This window comes from Copadichromis virginalis, linkage group LG14 (genome assembly GCF_057382275.1).
Source record: "Copadichromis virginalis isolate Kocher_CV1m ecotype Utaka linkage group LG14, C_Virginalis_male_GT1.1, whole genome shotgun sequence".
In the NCBI taxonomy this organism is placed as follows: Eukaryota; Metazoa; Chordata; class Actinopteri; order Cichliformes; family Cichlidae; genus Copadichromis; species Copadichromis virginalis.
Genome location: NC_140631.1, coordinates 1,950,080 through 1,974,969, shown reverse-complemented (window position 1 = coordinate 1,974,969; position 24,890 = coordinate 1,950,080). Strand labels below are relative to the sequence as shown.

Genomic DNA, 24,890 nt, shown 5'->3' with positions numbered 1-24,890 from the left:
TCTTTGCGTGTATGTGTTCCTGTTTTACTTTGAAGGTCCCTGTCTAATGTCAGTGCGTTCTGTTTACGTTCCCCTGCCTCGTCAGCTGTGATGTCTTCCAGGTGTGTTCCCCTCCTGTTTCCCATCCCTTGATTCCTGGTGTGTGTATTTATAGTGTGTGTTACCTCGTCCTTGTTGCTGGTTTGTCTGCGTCTCTCGTTCTGTGTATTTCCCTGTGCCTCCCTGCATCTCTGTTTCTGGTTAGTTTTACCCAGTTTAGGTTTTCTTAGTTTCATGTTCACTCTCGCCATCTCAGTTGTATCCACATCTGGTTAATAAACTCACTTGGACCAGAGCTGCCGCATCTTGGGTCCTATATAATTCAATCACGGCTTACCCCTGTATATATGTGTGTGTGTGTGTGTGTGTGTATATATATATATATATATATATATATATATATATATATATATATATATATATACATACATATATATTAGGGGTGCAACGATACACAAAATTCACGGTTCGGTTCGATACTTTGGTGTCACGGTTCGATATTTTTTCAATACAAAAAAAATGTTCATGCCTTTTTAATTTGTCATGTATTAAAATTATAAATATGTATATTTTAACTCAAAAGTACAGTTTTCAAATGTAATGTTGCTGAAACAACAAAATAATAAAAAATCTATCTGATCGAGAAATCACTCATCTTTGGAAAAGAGTTTATTACAGAGAAATGGCTCTTTCCAAAATAAAAGCTATACTATACGCTTCTTCTGGGCTATATTCTCGGCAGCATATTAAACATATCAGGTCCCCATAAGGAGAATCATGTGCTAACGGCTGTATAAATGACTCGGGTAAAGTTTGTAGCATGCATGCTTGTTGTTTTTGTCTACTTCCACTTGTCTTTGCACTAGGATGTTGGCGTAAATGTGCAGTCATATTCATTGTATTCCCACTAGTGCTGTCAGCGTTAATCTCGTTAAAATGACATTAACGCCATAACGAGGAAAATCTCCGTTAACGAGTTACCGCGGATCGCCCCGTGCGTGGGGCTGGACGGCGTCAACACGTTACCGAGCTAACTGCGCTAACGCACTAGTTCCCACCAATGTAATTGAGCATTGCGTGGCACATCCAACATACTGTTTTACTTTTGTCCACTCGGCAGTGCAGCCTAGGCGGAGTAGTCGAACGTAGATCCACTGAGCTCTCAACACAGACAGCATCGTCAGAAGAAAAGTTGATATATATATATATATATATATATATATATATATATATATATATATATATATATATATATATATATATATATATATATTAGAAAGCCTGATAACAGTAAACATTTTTCTGATGACTTTATGGCATTTTGTTTCACATTACGAGCACGTCATTGTGCTAATTTTGTCAAATTTGGTCATTCTTTTTTTTTTTTTTTTTTTTTGGCCTGTCCCGTTTGGCTCTTTTGCCATCAGAATTGTTGTCTAAAGGCAAACAAAGATGCCCAACGGATTTACTTTACCAAATTGACCATCACAGCCTTGCCGTAATGGTCCATTTGATTCACCTTTTATTGTTTATTTTATTTTCACTTACTGAATACGGGACAGACTTGACTGGGGGAAAGAAGGGGAGAAAGAAAGAGGGAAAGAGAAACAGCTGAGAAGAGGGACGGGGAGAAGGGCAAAAAACAAAAACCAACAGAATGAGCAGAAAGAAAAAAATGCATATATCGATCACCTGGATCACCTGCTGAGAAAGAAAAAAGAAAACAAGCAGAAGAGAACAAGAGTAATAGAATAAACAACATCACAATGATCTATGGGAATATGACAGTAAATACTAAATGTTAAACATTATTGTGCAGCACATAAGATCAACAGAACACAGTGTGCTTTGAGGTAGGAGCCAAAAAGGGTGTAGTTTGTGGGTGTGATCACCCGTGTGTACACCTGTGAGCATGGACGTGCTTGTTTTTTGTTTTTTAAAAGGTTCCTTCATGTAATGATCTGCTAGAGGGTGTGGGGGGGCCACAACCCCGTCCTCCAGGGCATGAAGCAGGTATGGAGAAGATCAAAACTCCAGACATCCAGAGGCCCCCAGAACACAAGAGACCAAGGAAGACCAACAGAGGGGCAGCCGTGCCACTGTCCCAGAAAGAGCTGAGGAGAGTCCCAGATGAGGGCTCACTCAGCAGCCACGGAGCAGAAGCCAGGGGGAGTTGCAGTGATGCGCCCGTGAGCTCCGCCGGCAGCCAGCCGTGCCTGAGTGACCGAGCCCCAGGCCGAGAGGCCGGGGGCACCCCACCTCCGAAGTGGCCCGAGCAAGCCCCAGGCTCCAGGCCCTGATAAGCGGCCGCCAAGGAGTGAGCCGGTGTGTACCTGGACGCTCATCCCCGGACACAAAGAACCACCAACGCACCGATGTCTGAGGGAGTCCACCACTGGCAGGGGAAGTGGTGGTAGGGGGAGATAGGCCTCCAAACCTTGGAGGGCCTGAGATGTCCCCAGAGAGGTGGCGTCTGACACCCAACCTGACATATAGACACAGACATACAGGCACACACAGACACAAACATCCATTCCCACCCTCATGCTCTCATATGCACTTACTCCACACTCAACCAACGTGGAGACAGACATAAAGAGACGCTGTACACACGATCACACTCCCCAAGCGTACTCTACGAACCGGGTCTAGGTACCCTTGCCCCTGGAGGGGGGAACTGCACCCAGACCCAGGTGGTGTTACCCTTTTCCCTGCGGTGGGGTAAATTTGGTCATTCTAAGAGTCAATAAGGACTCTTGTGGTTTATCACTGGGCGATATCACCGTGGTTACATCCATCTCTTTTACTCTGTGTGCTATCCAGTTGCTAGCTCAATAAATATTCTGTCCCTTCTGTCTTGTTTAAGCGCCTTGAGGTGTCTGTTGTTGTAATTTGGTGCTAGATAAATAAACTTGAAGTGAATGAAATTGTTTGCATGTACAGGCACAAAGTCAAGCTCAGCCACTTTCCTACCAGATGAGCAGGTTACAGTGCCGCCCTGATGCCTACATTTATATTGGCTGTTTAAACCAACGCTCTGTCACAGATTGGGTGCACGACTTAAACCACTTTAGCCTGCCCACAGTTGCTGCACATCTGCAAAACCCACAACACCACCAGCAATATATGACTGTACACAGATATATCAGTATTCTTCTGAATAGAGGGACCCAAACGAAAGCGTGGCTTTGGTGTTAACATCATACTTTGTTAAGATTTTCATGATATTCAAGGAAAAACACCACAAACTGAGCCATATGGTATTCAACAAGTATGTCAGTCAGTGCAGGCATCACCAAACACTAGAGCAGCTTTTCCTATCAACTGTGAATGTGGCAGTTCAGCAGCCTCTCCTCAGCTAAAACAGATTACAGTATCTCTGCACCTCTCTTTGAGGTATCCATGTTAAGTCATGTGCTCCATAAGCCTGTTTTTGGCACAGCAAATGAGGTGTGGGGTACTCTCAAAGCCACAGAGTGCCTATTCAAATGTCAGTGGGAAAAGCCAACAGAAGGCTTGCATCTGTATCCTTTCATCTATATCCCATAAGCCTTAAAACTAATCACATCAACTCAAGCATGATGTGTCTGAGGAGACGCTTCCGAGAAAGTCCTGTGAGAACAAAAGAGGAAGAGATGAGCTAGAGCTAACTCTTTAAAACACAGACACATCGCAGCCACCACACAGAAACTAAATATTTAAATTTCAAATTTATATTAGCTCTGTTTTTATATGCTGTATTGCCACAGGTATGTTCAAAGGAAAAAGGATTTCACTAGTTCAGTTATTCTTTTTAGCTTTGCACCTTATAAAGCGTTTTGTCTGGTGAAGACCAGCGTTGACTGTAACATAGTACAAGAAGCACTCGTGATTAACAAATACTCAGTATTTAGTTACTTTTCCAACAAAGCAATATTACTAAACACATCTGCCCGAGTCCGTTTCCTCTGTTGTGACAAAAGAAGAAAAAACCAGTCCTCATGTATTTGCAATTTTTCTCTGCCTCCAGCAAACAAAACAGTCTGCTCAGCTGGCCTGATGGCAGAGAGCACAGCTGTTACACCAGGAAAGCATTTGTATTGTTTTGTGTGCAAAGGGAAATTAACAGGCTTGTTGCTGGTTAAGTAGTAGAGGAAAGTCTACCAATACGGGAAAGCCAGTACACTCAAAGCTAAATATACGATAGGCCACACAGCTTCTATAGTGTTTGTTTTTGGCAAAGCAAAAGTGCTTTAACCAGGTTCTTTTCAAGGTTGGTAAGACCAGACCTGTGGGCTGTGTGGTGGTTAGCAGCCTTTGTGTGCAGTATCGGCATGTTTCTCTCCGGCTACTCTGGCTTCCTCCCACAGTCCAAAGACATTAGTGTGAATGCTCTCTGTGTGCTAACCCTGTCCAGGGCAACCTGTCCAGGGTGTGCTGCAAGGATAGGCTCCAGCCCTTACTCAACCCTGAATTAGATAAGCAGAATACAATGGATGGATATGAACCAGGTACAAAAAACAGTTAATTATAATTTTTTGTTTGTCATTGCAAAAAAAAAAAAAAAAGTCTAATAAAAAACACAAATGTCTAATTGTCTATGGGCTGACCCTTAAATAACAATGGTTACAATAAGGTGTTATCCTAAAATGTCAGTACTGTACTGCCACAACAAACAGTGTTCAGAGCAGTCCATAGCATACTCAGCCCAGTGCTGGATGCTCAGACCACTGTTTGTCTCTGCGCAGGAAACAGTTTTCTTTTGTCCCATAAAGCAGACATCTTCCCATAAAAACAGGTGATAGTCATGCAACAAATAATTAACTTATGAACCAAACAAAGTCACAATCATTAACAGCTGCTAAAATCTGTGTTTGTACCACATTTGACTTCTAAATGCTACTGCTGAGTAAGTGTGTGTGTGTGTGTGTGTGTGTGTGTGTGTGTGTGTGTGTGTGTGTGTGTGTGTGTGTGTGTGTGTGTGTTAGCTGACTGGTGTATGTGCATGGGGAGAAATGTGCGTAGTGTTGTTGTGTTTGTGTGTGTCCGCGTCTGTCTGTCTGAATGTGCTGTGTTCCAGTAATGACATCGGAAGCTGGCAGAGCTTCGTGTCTCCCAGGCTGTATTCAGGCACTAGGCAGCATCCCCAGACCAGGCTGGTGGGGAGAATAGACTGAACTACTGGATCAGCAAACACAGGGGGTAAAAAAAAAAAAGGAAAAAAAAAGGGGGTGAAAAGAGATAGGGAAGGATAAAGAGAGGAATGGTGGCAGGGATGAAGCAACGGAGAGAACAAAGATGAACGCAGCCAATAAGGAGAGAGGGGTGACGGGGTGACGGAAGGAAAAGTAAATGGACATCAGGAGATGTGGGGTTGAAGGGCCACAAATTGAAAACAAATTGAGGTTTGGGTAGGGGGCAGAATTTTGTCAGATGAGGAATGGGAGAGCCTAAGGAGGAGTGAGAAAGACAAGTGAATGGAGGCTGAGGAGTGATGGGGAGATAGAAGAAGCCCAGCGGATATAGAGGCGGGGAGCAGAATAGGTTTGGCTGGCATTCAGGCATGCGGGGGGGGTGACAGGAGAGCATTGTAAATGAGGCAAGGGAGAGACAGAGTGGCGGGGAACAGAGGGGGCAGTTTGGGTGAGAGAGCAGGGGGCGGGCCAGCAGTTGATTTGGCTGGTATGACTGGGAGATGATAGGGATTTTGCCTGGATTGGGAAAACAGTCTGTTATGCTTTCATTAACCACAGGAGATTGTCAGCGAGGTGGGGCAGCGGTCACAGAGAGGGTCTAAAATTAAATGGAGGGTTTATCATTGGAGAGAAGTGACACGGGCGGATCCATTGTTCTCTGACATCTACCCCTGCAAGAGCATGGGACGAAAAGTTGCTATTGAGACAAGTTGCTAAGTATTTACATAATTTTGGTTATTCGCTATGAACTAGGAGAATATGAAAAAACAATAGCACTGAAGAGGGTTGCATTGACAATCCAACACAATGGGCAGCACATTGAACACATTTTATAAGTGGTCAGAAACTTGTAAGTAACTCATGAAAGAATAAAGTTACGTTGAAACCAAGCACACCATTGTTTTTCTTGTGACATTACCAATAAGTTTGATGTGTCACATGACCCTCTTCCTATTGAAAAAACAAAAGTTGTATCCAAGATGGCCGACTTCTAAATGGCCACCATGGTCACCGCCCATCTTGAGGAGTTTGCCCCCTCACATATACTAATGTGCCACAAACAGGACTTAAGTATCACCAACCATTCCCATTTTATCACGGTGTATCCATATAAATGGCCCACCCTGTATATCAAGTACTGGGACGGTTGTGTGACTTTTTTTCAGGTCCAGAACTCTAGATGTAATACTCCAGATATTTCAAGAATCTTCAATATTTGGAGTAGGAGTTGTAGCATAGCATTCAGGTCAAAGAGTTCTGGTCATATGAAATTCACGTCCTAATTATCCTCCCAAAACAGACTGATCGCCCATTGTGTCATGAAACGCTGTGTTGCAGGCAGGGATTGGACCCAAATGCAAACTCACAGGGACAGAACTTGAACTCAAAAGCACAGCTTTATTGCTGGAAAATAGAACACAAGCAATACAAAACTAAACTGGGAAAAGCTAATTATAACACATACCAAAAGACACGGGGAGAATCACACACAGCATGAGGGACGACGCGACACTGACTCAGAGAAACACAGGGTTTAAATACAATGGGAAGTAACGAGGGGAATGAGACACAGAAGGAGAGCACAGCTGGGAGAAATCAGGACTGACGAGACAAGGGAGCAAAGTAGGATACACTCACATGAGACACAGACCTTCAAAGTAAAACAGGAATTAGCAAAGATGCAAACTAGACTAGGGGAGACAGCAACTAAGAAACACAGAGGGCAGCTACTAAATACTCAGAGAACTAAACAGAATACAAGAACACCAAACTAAGACACTACACTAACGAACAAGCTGGGACAACAACAAGAACTAAGAACATAATACAGAAAACTCAGAGGCACAAGAAACTCAAAACACTGGGTCACTGCCCAGATAGCAAGGAAACATTGAAACAATGTTGAGTCAATATCAGGCTGTGTCATTGAATCAACGTTGAAGTGTGACGTTGACCTAACGTCACTCTTGCACCCTTTTTTAATGTTGAAACAACGTCAGGTTTTGATGTTGAATCAATGTTGAAACCTGACGTTGATTCAACGTTATATTTTCTAATACTGCTGACATTGAAACAATGTCAGATTCTGATACTGAAACACTGTTGAGCTATGGTGTTGATTTTCCACCTCTTTCGCACAGTTGCTTTTTATTAAAACAACAGTTAAATCATGACTGGAAATCTACCTTTCTTTATAGGTATTTTAACCAATACTAAACTACTGCATGTTTCCATCAATACTTCAACCAGCTAAACACATAATTGTACTTATTCCTTAAATTGGACACCCTTTATAAAAAAAACCCCAAATGTCTCACAATGTATCATGTCAATATTATTATCCTAAAATAAGAAAGCATTGCATGTGGTGTCCATCCATCCATCCATTTTCATCCGCTTTGTCCAGGGCCGGGTCGTGGGGGCAGCAGCCTAAGCAAAGAGGCCCAGACCTCCCTCTCCCCAGCCACCTCCTCCAGCTTATCCGGGGGAATACCAAGGCATTCCCAGGCCAGCCGAGAGGTATAATCTCTCCAGCATGTCCTGGGTCTGCCCCGGGGCCTCCTCCCGGTGGGACATGCCTGGAACACCTCACCCAGGAGGCGCCCAGGGGGCATCCTTGTCAGATGCCCGAACCACCTCAGCTGGCTCCTTTCGATGTGGAGCAGCAGCTGCTCTACTCTGAGCCCCTCCCGGATGGCCGAACTTCTCACCCTATCTCTAAGGGAGAGGCCAGCCACCCTTCGGAGGAAGCTCATTTCTGCCGCTTGTATCCGCGATCTCGTTCTTTCGGTCACTACCCACAGCTCGTGGCCATAGGTGAGGGTAGGGACGTAGATCGACCGGTAAATTGAGAGCTTCGCTTTTACACTCAGCTCCCTCATCACCACGACGGACCGGTGCAGCGTCCGCATTACTGCAGCTGCAGCCCCAATCCGTCTGTCGATCTCCGGCTCCCTTCTCCCATCACTCGCGAACAAGACCCCGAGATACTTGAACTCCTCCACTTGGGGCAGGAACTCATCCCCGACCCGGAGTGGGCACTCCACCCTTTTCCGGCTGAGAACCATGGCCTCAGATTTGGAGGTGCTGATCCTCATTCCCGCTGCTTCACACTCGGCTGCGAACCGCTCCAGTGCGAGCTGGAGGCCCTCACCCGATGAAGCCAACAGAACCACATCATCTGCAAAAATCAGAGATGAGATTCTGAGGCCACCAAAGCGAAAGCCCTCCGCCACTTGGCTGCGCATAGAAATCCTATCCATAAAAATTATGAACAGAACCGGAGACAAAGGGCAGCCCTGGCGGAGCCCATCACCCACCGGGAACGAGTCCGACTTATTGCCGGCAATGCGAACCAAGCTCTTGCAACGGTTGTATAGGGATCGAATGGCCCGTAGCAATGGGCCAGACACCCCATGTTCCCGCAACACCTCCCACAGGACACCCCGAGGGACACGGTCGAATGCCTTCTCCAAGTCCACAAAACACATGTAGACTGGTTGGGCAAACTCCCATGCACCCTCAAGTATCCTGGAGAGTTCCGCGACCAGGACGAAAACCGCATTGTTCTTCCTGTATCCGAGGTTCGACTAACGGACGAACTCTCCTTTCCAGCACCCTGGCATAGACTTTCCCAGGGAGGCTGAGGAGTGTGATCCCCCTGTAGTTGGAACACACCCTCCGGTCCCCTTTCTTGAAGATGGGGACCACCACCCCGGTCTGCCAGTCCACAGGTACTGCCCCTGATCTCCACGCAACATTGCAGAGGCGTGTCAACCAGGACAGCCCTACAACGTCCAGAGCCTTCAGGAACTCGGGGCGGACCTCATCAACACCAGGGGCTCTGCCACCAAGGAGTTGTTTAACTGCCTCAGTGACCTCGCCCCCGGAAATTGGCGAGTCATTCCCCTCATCCCCAGACTCTGCTTCCTCCTCGGAAGACGTGTCAGTGGGATTAACGAGGTCCTCAAAGTATTCCTTCCACCGCCTGACAATTTTCTCAGTCGACGTCAGCAGCGCTCCGCCAGCACTATACACAGTGCAGGTAGAGCACCGCTTTCCCCTCCTGAGACGTCTGACGGTTTGCCAGAATCTCTTCGAGGCAGCCCGAAAGTCTTTTTCCATGGCCTCTCCGAACTCCTCCCACACCCGAGTTTTTGCTTCAGCCACTGCCCGAGCCGCATTCCGCTTGGCCTGTCGATACCTGTCGGCTGCCTCCGGAGTCCCACAGGCTAACCAAGCCCGATAGGACTCCTTCTTCAGCCTGGTGGCTCCCTTCACCTCTGGTGTCCACCATTTGGTTCGGGGATTACCACCACGGCAGGCACCAACCACCTTGCGGCGGCAGCTCAATGCAGCAGCTTCGGCAATGGAGACGCTGAACATGGTCCATTCGGACTCAATGTCCCCAGTCTCCCTCGGAATGCTGTTGAAGCTCTGCCGGAGGTGTGCGTTGAAGATCTCGCGGACTGGGGCCTCTGCTAGACGTTCCCAGCACACCCTCACTACGCGTTTAGGTGCACCAGGTCTGTCCAGCGTCTTCCCCCGCCACCTGATCCAACTCACCACCAGGTGGTGATCAGTTGACAGCTCAGCCCCTCTCTTTACCCGAGTGTCCAGAACATATGGTCGCAGGTCTGCTGATACGATTACAAAATCGATCATCGACCTACGGCCTAGAGCGTCCTGGTGCCACGTGCACTTATGGACACTCTTATGTTCGAACAGAGTGTTCGTTATGGCCAAACTGTGATTAGCACAGAAGTCCAATAACAGAGCACCGCTCGGGTTCAGATCAGGGAGGCCGTTCCTCCCAATCACGCCCCTCCAGGTCTCGCTGTCGTTACCCACGTGAGCATTGAAGTCTCCCAGCAGGACAACAGAGTCTCCAGGTGGAGCACCCTCCAGCACCCCCCCCCCCAGGGACTCTAAGAAGGCTGGGTACTCTGAACTGCCACTCGGCGCATAAGCGCAGATGACAGTCAGGACCCGTTCCCCGACCCTAAGGCGCAGGGAACAAACCCTCTCGTCCACCGGGAAAAACCCCAACGTACCGGCAGCAAGCCGAGGGGATATTAGGATACCCACCCCAGCCCGCCGCCTCTCACCAGGGGCAACTCCAGACTGAGACAGAGTCCAGCCCCTCTCCAGGAGACTGGTTCCAGAGCCCAAGCCATGTGTAGAGGTGAGCCCGACTATATCTAGCCGGTACCTCTCAACCTCACGCACTAACTCAGGCTCCTTCCCCACCAGAGAGGTGACATTCCATGTCCCTATTGCCAGTCTTGGCAGCTGGGGGTCAGTCCGCCAGGGCCTCCGCTCCTGGCCGCCACCCGGCACACAATGCACCCGACCCCTATGGCGCCTCCTGCGGGTGGTGGGCCTGCGGGAGGATGGGCCCATGTCTCCTCTTCGGGCTGTGCCCGGCCGGGCCCCATGGACTAAGGCCCGGCCACCAGACGCTCGCCCTCGGGCACCCTCCCCGGGCCTGGCTCCAGGGCGGGGCCCCGGTAACCCTATCCCGGGCAGGGTAAACTGTTCCCTCGATGTCCTTTTCATAAGGGTCTTATGAATCGCTCTTTGTCTGGTCCCTCACCCAGGGCCAATTTGCCATGGGAGACCCTACCAGGGGGCAAAAGCCCCCAGACAACATAGCCCCTGGGATCCCTGTGACACACAAACCCCTCCACCACGATAAGGTAGCGATTCAAGGAGGGGCATGTGATGTAACAGAGAAAAAAAATAAACAAAAAAAGGTCAATAGGCATGTTTCGTTTGCTAAATACTTTATTAAAAGACAGTTTCCTATTTACGTTTATATGATTCACAGAAGTTTGTAATTTTTTTGCATGATGTGCGTCCTGCACCACCCAAACGATCTGGGGCGTATCGGAGCCATTTCTGCACTGCTTGTGCAAAGACAAACTCAGACATAGAGTTTGCCCCTAACTGCTGCGTCAGGCTCCAATCAAGGCAAAGCGTCTCACCTATAGACACATTTTAAGAGATGGAATTAGCGTGTCTCATGTCTTAAATGTGTATGCAAGTGCTTAAATAGGAAAATAGGCGCACACCTTTGACGCTGCATTTTCTCCGTCTTCCTCGTCCACACGTAAATGCTAAACGCAGTTTACGTGTGGACAAAAGGTGCAAACGCAAGTTAGGTGAGCTTGCAACGTAAAGTTTGAATTGAGTGCGAATCGAAGCGGGTGGTCACCAATCATTAAAAGTAACAAAGTCATTGAACACATTTATACAGTTACCTTTACGTTTATCAATCATATATCACAGATTTACAATTGTTTGTAGTACTATGCTAAAAAGCAACTACAGAGCGAAAGTCTGGGTCAAGTGTCGAGGCGACGGCAAGAACAAAGGAACCCTCGAAGCGTTAAAGCTAGCTTTGTAAGGGAATATAACGGAAAAGTATGAAACGAAAATGTTTTCTTTGTTGATAGACTTTGTTTGCAGTGCAATTTATTTGTTGCCGGATTGTAAGATGAAAGTAGACACAATTTCGGGCTCCCACATGTTATCCGAAACTTTACATTAACAAGTTTTTTTTTAGTTTTTTTTTACTGTTATTCAAATGCAACCGTGGAAATAACGAATAGAACAAAAGTCATTCATTCTTACCTTATACTAATCGTGGTGCAGGCCAGTGCAGTGCATGAACTGATGCCTTCTCCGGTCAATTCCGCTGAGAGTAAATCTAATGTCCCGCTCTACTGTACAAGACAATGGTTACCTGGAGGGATGTACCAATGTGATAGGGGTGCTGTGGAATAGTCCAAGTGGTAGCAGCTTTAATTTCCCGCTCAACCATAAATCGATGGTTTTTCAACGTGATTGTTGTCACCTTGTCAACTATAAATAGATCAAAAATCAACGATGACAGAACAACAGTGAATCAATGTTATTTCAATGTCAGTGTCAGGTTTCATCAGTATTTCAATGTTGTTTCAACATTGGTTTTGTGTTGACATTTCAATCCTGACGATTCTGATGGTTCAGATGGAAAATCAACATCTGTTCAATGTCTCCTTGCTATCTGGGTGACCCAGGACCGTGACACATTGCTTGAAAACTGAGCTTGTGAATTCTGACTCAGGAGTTTCCATGGCAAATACTTTAAAGTGTGTAAAATCTAATTGCCAGATATCAGTAGACTAACGATTTCAGTCAACCGAATTCTGTTTGTTTACTTCTCCCAATTCAAGTGCATAAACCCACTTAACACACACTTAAATCAATAAATGAGGAATTAAAAACAGATATATGTGAAATATTTGTACTTTACATTTTTACTTTGAGTTGCGTTCATCTGTAGTGGGTGTTTCCTACAGGCCAGGGGAGAAGCGTCCACGACTTTTTATCTCTTTGTCAAATTGACAAGCAGTCCAGAGTGTACGCTGCCTCACGCCCTGTGGTAGCTGGGATAGGCTCCAGCTCCCCCGTGACCCCGATAAGGTTAAACAGAAGTTAGTGAAGCTCACTCCTGGGGACAACAGCGATACGAAGGTGAGCTCTTCCAGATATCTGAACTCTTCTGGTGGTGAGCTGATTTATTTTGTTTTTGATGCTGTTAGTAAAAATACATTTTAGAGGTGGATCAAACATTGATGATCTTGGTCTATTGAAGAGGATTAGGGCCACTGGGAAAAACAAAAGTGGGCAGGTCTTTTTTTTTTTTCTTTTCCAGAATCCTGACTTTAATCTGAGAATTCTGGAAAAGATTGGGATATGATTGTGTTTTGGAATATAGCTCCCACCTGATGGTTCATTGAAGATGATTTCCTCACAAAGAAATATTATCCAAAGCTGATAGCAAGGAATTTCAGCAAACATTAAGCTTCTAAAACCATAAAAACAATACTTAATGTTATGTGGTGTAGGAAATTGCTGGGCTGATATTTTGATAACCGCTAATTGATCATAACCTCGACCGTACGTATTTAAATGATTTCAACTGTCAGCCGGCTGAACTGAGTGGACAGTGCTACACTGTAAAAAAAAAAGTGCTGTTTTTACAGGAAAACGCTGGCAGCTGGGGTTACCAGGGACTTCCTGTAAAAAATACAGCAGCACAGTATATCGCGTTACAGATGCAATATGTAAATTGATTTACAGTGAATGAAACTCACATTAAAACTGTTAAATCTACAGAAAAAAGAAGTTAATTTCACACATTGATGTTATGTATAAATAGACTATTTCCTGTATCTTTTACAAGTAATAAATGCTTATTGTGGATCCATAAATTGTAAAATTAACAGGGAAATATGGAACAAAAAACGAATTTAAAATGGTAGAACAACTGTGAAACTGTGCATATTAAATGGAGCTGCTCTGTATATTATACATAAAATCTATTACTATGCTGTATATTTTATGTTTTAATTTAAAATTTTAACCATAAACCAGCAAATTTATTACTGCTACACCTACACCCAAACATGCAAAAATACATCTTGAGAAAACACAAGAGAGGAAAATATCACTTTTGGGAAATTTATTTTGCAGCCAGATTAGCCAAATGACAGCAATTGGATGCATTTTTTCCAACTAACACAATATGCAAGGCACACAGCAACTACACAATTCAATCAAAATATAGGCTATAAAAGCTGTGGAACATTCCTGCAAAGCAAGAACCATGTTCATGAAACAAGCATTTGTTAGACCCTCTACCAGAAAAAGTAAAATAACCTGTTAAGACTTTAAAACAAAAATCACATATTGTGCCAAAAATGATCATAATCACCGTGCAACGCAACACGCACCCTGCTGTCACCACAACCATGGACTTGGTCAGAAAACATATCAGGAAAACCACGTGGTGAAACAAACCTACACATGTGGTCTAGAAACACTGCAGTAGCAGCATGTTTTGTTTTTTTTAATTTTTATAAAGAACATTCCTTCAAAGCAAGAACATCTTCATGAATTGGCTTCATGCATTCGACCAGTAAAAGGTTTCACTACACATTGTCGAACAAAATTAACAAAGTAAAACTAACAGTCCACAGAGAGTCAAGATTTAGGCTTAGCGCCACTCGTGGCCAGCGAGATCCTGAATCAGGGTGATGACTCAAGGGTTCACATTGAGACGACGCTTTGAGTTTTTGTTCTCTACTTTGGTTCCTTTTTCTGGGTTTATGGAGAAGAAACGCCTGTAGAATAAAAATCATATAAAAGTTTATTAAGCATTTTTATAATTGATCAGTGTCATGATACGTTGTGTGGCAGGCAGGAGAAGGACCCAATAGCAATATTCACAAACACGGGGATGAACTTAAGAAACACAGCTTTAATGCTGGCAGGACAGAATACAGGACATGCAAAACTAAACCGGAAAAACGTAAACTAATACTCGAAGGTAGACACAGGGAGATCCACACAACATGAGGGAGAACGTGACGCCGAACAGAGGGAGACTCAGACAGAAATACACAGAGGGTAAACGAGGAAAGTGGGCACACACGGGGAACACAGGTGATACTGATAATCATAACGAGACAGGGCGGGGTGAACTGAACATGACATGTACAGGCACAGAGGTTCAGACAGGAGGAGAGAGAGCACGGGGAAAACACAGACATAACGGGCTGGGGAAACATGAAACAACCACAAAGGGAGACGAGGGCTCATAAATACATAGAGGGCACACAGGGGGGAGAGAGAGCACGGGGAGAACTTAGACATAATGGGCAGGGGACACATGGAATAAAACATAAGGAGAGACGAGGGCTCACAGATACACAGAGGGGCACACAGGGGGTAAAAGCCATGAAGGGAAAACACTTAGGGAACAACACAACAGGGCAACTCAGAAAACATGGCCTAAATAAGGAACGAAATACAAAAATACAAGGAACTAAGAATACTGGGCCCACATGGCCCAGGACCATGACATCACCCCCCCCTAAAGGGCTGGCTCCCGACAGCCCAAACCCGAAAAACAAAAACAAAAACAGAAAACAACCCACCCAGGGCGGGAGGCGGGGGACCAGGACGGAGGGACCAGAACGGGAAACAAAACAAACAACAGAAAACACAGGAGCACATGACCATAGTCAAAATAAAGTTCAGGGGGCCGACCCAGAGCCCACAGGCACAAGAGTTCACGGGTCACACGGTCGGGGGGCCGACCAGGCGGGTGGCACAGGTGGCAGAGCTGGTCCGGAGGCCGGCCGTGCGGAAGGCAATGGCGGCGGCGACGAAGGAGACGACGGAGCAGTTCAGGAGGCCGGCCGCGCGGAAGGCAGCGGCGGCGGCGAGGGAGACGACGGAGCAGTTCAGGAGGCCGGCCGCGCGGAAGGCAGCGGCGGCGGCGAGGGAGACGACGGAGCAGTTCAGGAGGCCGGCCGCGCGGAAGGCAGCGGCGGCGGCGAGGGAGACGACGGAGCAGTTCAGGAGGCCGGCCGCGCGGAAGGCAGCGGCGGCGGCTCTCCAGTGTCAGGCGTACTGGCCGAGGCCCGGTGGGCACGGGACCAGTCAAGGCGGGACCAGGCGAAGCACAGGCTGAGGCTGCAGCAGACGAAGACTCTGAGGCTGCAGCAGACGAAGACTCTGAGGCTGCAGCAGACGAAGGCTCTGAGGCTGCAGCTGACGAAGGCTCTGAGGCTGCAGCTGAGGAAGGCTCTGAGGCTGCAGCTGACGAAGCACAGGCTGGACCAGGCGTAGCAGAAGGTGGCTGGATGGGCTCCTCGGGCCCTCCAGCTGATGTGGCATGGTGCTGGACGGGCTCCTCGGGCCCTCCAGCTGAGACAGGAGGCTGAACGGGCCCCTCGGACCCTCCAGCTGACGTGGCATGAGGCTGGTGCGGTTCTCCCGAACCCCCAGCTGACGTGGCATGAGGCTGGTGCGGTTCTCCCGAACCCCCAGCTGACGAGGAAGGTTGCTGAATGGGCCCCTCGGACCCTCCAGCGGAGACAGGAGGCTGAACGGGCCCCTCGGACCCTCCAGCTGACGAGGTAGATGGCGGCGTGGGAGCCGCGGAGTCCTGGATGAGCTCATCCGAGCTCCCAGCAGGAGCTGATGCAGAGCCAGAGAGATTTGAGACCCCTGGCTGAATGTTAAGCTGACCAGCGGACCGTACTGCTATCGGGGACTGGGCTACAGGAGCTACTGGAGCCTGCGCTACAGGCGGCACTGGAGCTACTGGGGCCTGCGCTACAGGCGGCACTGGAGCTACTGGAGACTGAACTGGGGGTGACACTGGAGCTACTGGAGACTGAACTGAGGGTGGCTGCGAGAGAGCTAACTGAACTGAGGGTGGCTGCGAGGGAGCTAACTGAACTGAGGGTGGCTGCGAGGGAGCTAACTGAACTGAGGGTGGCTGCGAGGGAGCTAACTGAACTGAGGGTGGCTGCGAGGGAGCTAACTGAGCTGGCCTGGGAGGAGAAACACGAGCAGGAAAAGGAGCAGGCTCAGGGTCGACAAAAATAGCTCTATCAAAAATGAACCCGCCGTCCACTTCATGTTTTGTAGTCTTAGCATTGTCCGGTTTATGGCGGCGGGCGCGCCGCCTCCTTCGAGCAGAGGAAGCTGGCGCGATGGGCGCTGATGGCGCCAACACAGAGGGTGACGTAGTGGTGAGTTCCCCGTCGTCCGCCCCCATCCTTGCCAGAAATGAGGCAGGCGAAAAATAGCCTAAGCGGATCGGAGACGGCGAGCGGCTGGTAGGCTGTGCAGCAGGTGAGAGGTCCTCCTCCGGGATGAGCCAGGGTTTCCACCGGAGCTCGTCCTCCCGATAAGCCCGTAACACCTGCTGCCGCTCTTCCTCGCCAAAGTCTATGGCTTCCGTTGTCTCCGTGCGCCACGCCGTGCGGCCAGACCGCGGTGAAGACGCGGAAGCCGGCGGGGTGCGGGCGGAAGGTGTGTCAGTGGCGAGCCTCACCGTTCCAACTCTGACCGCTACTGGCTCATGAGACAGCAGCGATGACACCCGTTCACGGGACGGAGGTGTGGGTGCTGAGGCGGCATTCAGGACCTTCTGGGCCAGCGCACGGGCACGAAGCTCCTCCTTAAGGGGGCCCAGGGAGTCAAACGCCTCGACGAGGTGGGGGAGCTGTCGCAACCGTGGCTCCCGCAACAAAACGGCGTCCACGGCCGCCAATCCTGTGGAAACCACACTTGGATCCGCGCATCCGATGATGCGATCCATAATGCGGCAGAGCCGGTTCAGCTCCTCCCCTACCTCCTCTGAAATGTCCGCTGAGTCCGACATGGTCACGTCGTCCTGGAGGTCCGCGGAGGGGTTGTGAACTGCTGGGTCCATATCGTGGTCGCGTTCTTCTGTCATGATACGTTGTGTGGCAGGCAGGAGAAGGACCCAATAGCAATATTCACAAACACGGGGATGAACTTAAGAAACACAGCTTTAATGCTGGCAGGACAGAATACAGGACATGCAAAACTAAACCGGAAAAACGTAAACTAATACTCGAAGGTAGACACAGGGAGATCCACACAACATGAGGGAGAACGCGACGCCGAACAGAGGGAGACTCAGACAGAAATACACAGAGGGTAAACGAGGAAAGTGGGCACACACGGGGAACACAGGTGATACTGATAATCATAACGAGACAGGGCGGGGTGAACTGAACATGACATGTACAGGCACAGAGGTTCAGACAGGAGGAGAGAGAGCACGGGGAAAACACAGACATAACGGGCTGGGGAAACATGAAACAACCACAAAGGGAGACGAGGGCTCATAAATACATAGAGGGCACACAGGGGGGAGAGAGCCATGAAGGGAAAACACTTAGGGAACAACACAACAGGGCAACTCAGAAAACATGGCCTAAATAAGGAACGAAATACAAAAATACAAGGAACTAAGAATACTGGGCCCACATGGCCCAGGACCATGACAATCAGTTAAAATACACGTACAAAGTAAGTAAAAATTAAGTATATACGCATATATACACAGTCATGGCCATGACCACGTTCAAGACAAAGTATAACCAAAATGCTGTGGGGAAGTGAACAATGCATGGTCAAAAGTATTGGCACCCTTCACGAGTGTCTTTTGCAGTGACTTTAGCATTTTGAAAATCCAAAGCAAAGGTCATAGGCAGTCTGCAACATCGGCTGCAGACTCACCCACCCCCACTGCTGCTGTTCCACCTCAGACACTTCACACCTCCTCTATTCACCCTGCTCACTCCCCCCCACCCCCAACTGCAGCATCCAATACACACTCAACACAAGGCTCCAGCCTGTCTCTCTCAACCACCCAGGTTAGGAGGGAACTGAGGAGGATTAATGGCAAGAAGGCAGCGGGTCCAGATGGCATCAGCTCGAGGGTCGTCAGGTCCTGCGCGGACCAACTGTGTGGGGTGATGGAGCACCTCTTCAACCTGAGCCTGAGGTTGGGAAGAGTCCCACAGCTCTGGAAAACCTCCTGTGTTGTACCAGTGCCAAAGACTTCACGCCCCAAGGACCTCAACAGCTACAGGCCGGTGGCTCTGACATCCCACCTGATGAAGACCCTGGAGCGGTTGGTCCTGGCTCAGCTTCGGCGCCTAATAAGCTCATCACTGGACCCACTTCAGTTTGCCTACCAGCCTGGCATTGGAGCGGATGATGCCGTCATTCACCTCCTACATCGTTCCCTCGCTCACCTGGAGACCGCTGGAAGCACTGTGAGAATCATGTTCTTTGATTTCTCCAGTGCCTTCAACACCATTCTTCCCTCGGTTCTAAAGGACAAGCTGGTGAACTCTGGAGTGGACCATCACCTCACTACCTGGATCCTGGACTACCTCACCGACCGACCACAGTATGTGAGGACTCAGGGCTGTGTGTCGGACAGGGTTGTCTGCAGTACGGGGGCCCCACAGGGAACGGTTCTGGCTCCGTTCCTCTTCACCATCTACACTGCAGACTTCTCCCACAATTCTACCCAGTGCTTCCTGCAGAAGTTCTCTGATAAGAGAGATAAGATAAGATAGAACTTTATTAATCCCTCGGGTGGGTTCCTCTGGGAAATTCGACTTCCAAAAAGCACAGCAACGACCGAAGTTACAGTTACAGAATTGTTATATATATATATATATATATATATACACACACACACACACACACATATATAAATACAGAGACAAATATAAATAAAATATACAAAGGGGATAAATAGAATAAATAGGAATAAAAAATAAAAATACAAGTGAATTGCACATTTCAAGTATTGAGTCTATTGCACTGTTGACTATTTACAAAAAGTATTGCACAGTGAGGTGAAGAGGCACTACAGCTTAGTTGTTCCCCCCTCCTTTGTCCCCCTGTCTCCCCTCCCTCTCCCCTCCAGAGAGGAGTTAAACAGTCTGATGGCATGTGGGACAAAGGAGTTTTTAAGTCTGTTAGTTCTTGTCTTGGGGAGAAGCAACCTGTCACTGAACAGACTCTTCTGATTGTTTATGGCCGTGTGCAGAGGATGCCCAGCATTGTTCATAATGTCCATCAGTTTCTTTAATGTCCTTTTCTCTGCCACTGTCACCAGAGTGTCCAGCTTCATGCCGACCACAGAGCCAGCCTTCCTGATCAGTTTCTCCAGCCTGGATGAGTCCCTCTTTGCTGTGCTGCTCCCCCAGCACACCACAGCATAGAAAAGTACTCCAGCAACCACCGACTGGTAAAACATCCTCAGGAGCTTCCTGCAGATGTTAAAAGACCTCAGCCTCCTGAGGAAGTACAGTCGGCTTTGTGCTTTTTTATACAGGTGCTCTGTGTTGCATGACCAGTCCAGTTTATTGTCCACCCACAGCCCGAGGTACTTGTACTTGTTGACCACCTCCACCTCCTCCCCCTCTATCTGAACCGGCAGTGGACCTTCTCTGGACCTCCCGAAGTCCACAACCAGTTCCTTAGTCTTTGAGGTGTTGAGTTGCAGGTGGTTTGTGTGACTCCATGCGACAAAGTTCCTCACCAGACTTCTGTACTCCTCTTCCTGATCATCCCAGATACACCCCATGATGGCCGTGTCATCTGCAAACTTCTGAATATGGCATAATTCAGAGTTGTAGCAGAAGTCAGAGGTGTACAGGGTGAAGAGAAGAGAAGATGACTCTGCAATAGTCGGCCTCATCACTGATGGGGACGACAAGGAGTACAGAGGTCTGACCCAAGACTTTGTGGACTGGTGCCAGCTGAACTACCTCCAGATCAACGACAGTAAAACCAAGGAACTGGTGGTAGACTTCCGCAGGCACAAGCATTCTCCACTGCAACCATTGAACATCCAAGGTATGGACATTGAGGCTGTGGACAGCTACAGGTACCTTGGTGTTCATCTGAACAATAGACTGGACTGGACTCATAACTCAGACGCCCTCTACAGGAAAGGGCAGAGCAGGCTGTACCTGCTGCGGAGACTCAGGTCGTTTGGGGTGGAGGGCCCACTCCTGAAGAAATTCTATGACTCTGTGGTGGCTTCTGCTATCTTTTATGGTGTGGTCTGCTGGGGCGGCAGCATCTCTGCTGGGGACAGGAAGAGACTGAACAGGGTGATCCGAAGGGCCAGCTCTGTTCTAGGATGCCCTCTGGACCCAGTGGAGGTGGTGAGTGACAGGAGAACGGCGGCTAAGCTGTCATCCCTGATGGACAACATCTCCCACCCCATGCAGCAGACTGTGACAGCACTGAGCAGCTCCTTCAGTGGGAGACTGCGGCACCCACGGTGTGGGACGGAGAGATTTCGCAGGTCTTTCCTCCCCACTGCTGTCAGACTCCATAATAAAGACTTTAACTGATCAAGCACACACATCCATACATATGCAATAATACTAAGTGCAATAATCCTTTCTGTCATCGTTGTATTTTTACTCAGTTGTATATAGTATTTGTATTTGTATTCTATTTTTATCTTATTGTATATTTATTTTATTTTATTCTACTGTATATAGTATTTTATTTTATTCTATTCTGTACAGTTGTGTACTGTATTTATTCTTATTGTATTCTAATTTTTGCCTCATAACTTTTGCACTGTCCACTTCCTGCTGTGACAAAACAAATTTCCCACGTGTGGGACTAATAAAGGTTATCTTATCTTATCTTATCTTATCTTATCTTATCTTATCTTATCTTATCTTATCTTATCTTATAGGTAGTCAGATGTCAGCTGACGCTTGGTCTAGCCCTGAGTCTCGGCCAGGCTTGGACGCGGATTCAGACTGTTATTTTATTTAAACAAACAAACAAAAAAAACAACACAAATAAACAACAACAAAAAAACAAAACAACTGAATCCGGCTCCAAAGCCGACCGAGACTCAGAGCCAGACCTGAACTCCAACCACATCAAAGCCAGACTCCAGATCCCAGAGTCTCAGTTATGAGAAATAACAAAGCCATATTTGCTCACCTCTGAAGAAACTCTAAAGTGGAAGCCAGCTCAGATGGATAATGGATATTAAAATTGTAGTAGCTCCCGAACATGAGGCACAGTGCAGAAATGAAGGAGGATATGTTTGTGCTGACGAGATTCCGATCAATACTCAGCATGTATCTTCTTGAGGAATAGCAGGACTGTCCTGTGAACAAATTATTTAACAGGTTATATCAATAAACACGGCAGTCACATGACATTCCCTCCCTCCAAGACATCTACAGGAAGCGCTGCCTGAGGAAAGCGAGGAGGATCATCAAGGACTCCAGTCACCCCAGCCATAAACTGTTCAGACTGCTTCCATCAGGAAGGAGGTTCTGCAGCATCCGGTCCCGTACCAGCAGACTGAGAGACAGCTTTTTCCATCAGGCCATCAGACTGCTGAACACGTCATAGACACCTCAGCTTCACTACTGGAACTTCAACATTATGCACTCCACACTGTATATAAATGCCACTTGTTTTGCACATATTCAACTCTGTATATTTTATATATTTTATTATTATTATTATTTATTTTATTTTTTTTACTATTTAATTTGTAAAAATGTGTATACACACACACACACACACACACACACACAAACACACACACACACACACACACACGCGTAGGAAAATATTTAGTATACACATCCAGAAATGCATACACTATTATATATTGTACATATATTTATTAGTTTCAGGTTGGCCATTCTTGTATTTTGCTCGTTTGTGTTGTTGTGTTTGCACATCTCTGTTGCTTGTGGGGCTCGCACACAAGAATTTCACTCGCATGTGCTGTGCCAGTGTGCCTGCACATGTGATGTGACAATAAAAGTGATTTGATTTGATTTGATTTGACATTCTATAAAAAGTGCACTTAAAAAAAAGAGAGAGAGAGCTATGAAACAGACTTACCACACACGATAATAGTGGGTGTCAGAGGCACTTGCTCCTCATCTGCCAGACATGTATCTTCAGAATCAGAATCAGAATCAGAAACTTTATTGTCATTGTCATGAGAACAACGAAATGAAGAATGGTCCCCGATCATTGCATCATCCCTAGCAATATCAAAATATAAATAAAACAATAAAATTCAATAAATAAAATAGATAGAATACTTAAAATACTAATAAGATGTAACAGTAAAACATTCACGTACATTCCCACACACATGCTTCAGGCCGTGCATAGATTAACACAAGAGTGGCGTGATGGACATTTTTTTGTAGTATTCAGATGTGTTATTGCAGTTGGATAACAGCTGTGTTTGAGTCTATTAGTCCTTGCTCTGATTGCCCTGTACCGTCTGCCTGAGGGCAACAGTTCGAACAGGGAGTGGCCAGGATGTGAGGTGTCTTTTATGATGTTTTGGGCCTTTTTAAAACAGTGGGCATTGTGTAGAACTTCCAGTGTGGGGAGAGGGCAGCCAGTGATCTTTTGGGCGGTGTTAATGATCCCTTGGAGTGCTCTCCTCTGAGCCCCTGTGCAGCTCGTGTACCAGATGCATATGCAGTAAGTTAGAACACTCTCAATGGTGGCTCTGTAGAAGGACACCAGCAGTTTCTGTGTGATGTTATTCCTCCTGAGAGTTCTCAGGAAGTACAGTCTCTGTTGGGCCTTTTTCAGCTGCTCGGAGGTGTTCACACTCCAGGAAAGGTTCTCCTCTATATTGACTCCCAGGAAGCGGAAGCTTGCCACCCTTTCTACACAGTCCCCATTTATGAATAGTGGTTGGATCTCTGCCTTTTTCCTTCTGAAATCTATTATGAGTTCTTTGGTTTTTGAAGTGTTGAGGAGGAGGTTATTGGCCTTACACCATGACGTCAGCTGCTCCACCTCGTCTCTGTACATAGACTCGTCTCCCTTCAACACAGAGAAGCATGGACTCCTCCTTCTCTTCAAAGTAGCTGAGCAGAAGCAGGACCATCTCTTTCACATCATCTGAGGAGCCACTCTGCGGTTCCCGCATCCTCTGAAGCCTTGCATAAGTCTGAAGGAACACCTTGCTTTTGCTCACAACTGTGGTCAAGTAGTCCAGTAGCCTTTTCCCCTTCAAATCCAAATTTCGTGTGAATGTCTCTTTGAGGTCAATCCCAGTAAGTTCCTTGAAGTGGACAGACATGCCAAGTTCATCAAACCAAAACGGCCACTCCTCCCTAAGGCATTTGATACTTTTCCCCTGATTGACATGTTGACGTTGTGTGTAGTAAGTGGACTTCATTAGACTTTTTACCTCTTCTGGATTGGCATCAGCTTGCTGGAACATCACCTTGAGTTTTTCCATCTTTTGCTGTTGGCTCTCTGGAGTTTCTTCAAGAGGCAGAAATTCTACATTCCATTTAATGCACCCGTATGCATCCTGCATGGCTGCTCTTTCTTCTAAAGGGATCTCGTCTGTGTGGTCTGAGTCAGTCTGATGTTTTCTTTTTCTTATTTTGGGTGTTGAAGTGGGCCTTACATTTTCACTTCTGTTCTGCAACTGTTTGACAAGTGAAAGGTAGCCTGCGCCAACAATATCACCCTCTATTAAATCTTGCAGAGAATTGGGATATTTTGCCACCATTTTTCTTGCAACGTCAATTGAATGTTTTCTACCTACATGAGGGCATTTTTCCATCATCTCAGTCACAACAATCCGGACCATTTGCCTCCTCAGTTTTGGGCGAGGCCTTTTCCCCCTCTCAAGAAACTGCACCACTTCTGCAGGAAGTTTACTCCATGGAATTTCAAAGTTGTCATCCCATTGTGTGTCACATCCTGGGCTGCTGGAGGAGGGCGACGATAGACTTTGGGGTGAAACAGAGAGCAATGACAGCGACTGGGTTGATGAGGCTTCCACAGATGATAGCGAGCTGTTCTCTGGAGTTTGGTCTTTAAATTACAAAACAAATACAATTATGATTCACACTGTATGTCTGTTCATGACCATCTCTGCTTTTGAGTTTGAATAGTTGTTTGTTGTTTTTACTTACATTTCTGTTTCCAAGCAGAAAGAAGCTTTCTTGCTTGTACAGGTCTTAATGCTGTCATCAAATCTGCCTCCGTTACGAAGCGTAGATCATCACTTGTCTCAACTCCAATGGACTGAAAGTGCTCCTCCAGGATGTTTTTGTTCACAGCTTGAAGTTCTGGTAGGACTTCCGTGATGGTGACATCTAGGAAGGTTCACTCTGAGTCACTCATACTTGCACTGAAGAAGAAATGCCACCTCCAAACAAAATAGAAAATCACATACAGTTCATACACTTGATGGAGCAGGGTATGGATCAGGTAACACTTATATTA

General features: G+C 47.1%; 2 protein-coding genes across 2 annotated transcripts; both read right to left on the bottom strand.

Moving 5' to 3' along the window:
- Positions 1-14,304: 14,304 nt before the first annotated feature.
- On the bottom strand, positions 14,305-24,677 carry LOC146693197 (uncharacterized). The gene is made up of 5 exons (XM_085429761.1): positions 24,578-24,677; positions 23,478-24,476; positions 22,518-22,574; positions 21,594-21,762; positions 14,305-14,386 (listed from the first exon to the last, which is right to left on the bottom strand). Exons 1-5 carry the CDS (start codon positions 24,633-24,635, stop codon positions 14,305-14,307), a joined length of 1,365 nt encoding a protein of 454 aa, XP_085285887.1. The 5' UTR covers positions 24,636-24,677.
- Positions 16,596-17,445, bottom strand: LOC146693198 (uncharacterized). Its single transcript, XM_085478812.1, has 2 exons — positions 16,686-17,445; positions 16,596-16,609 (listed from the first exon to the last, which is right to left on the bottom strand). The coding sequence occupies exons 1-2, from the start codon at positions 17,443-17,445 to the stop codon at positions 16,596-16,598; spliced, it is 774 nt and encodes a 257-aa protein (XP_085334938.1).
- Positions 24,678-24,890: the final 213 nt, after the last annotated feature.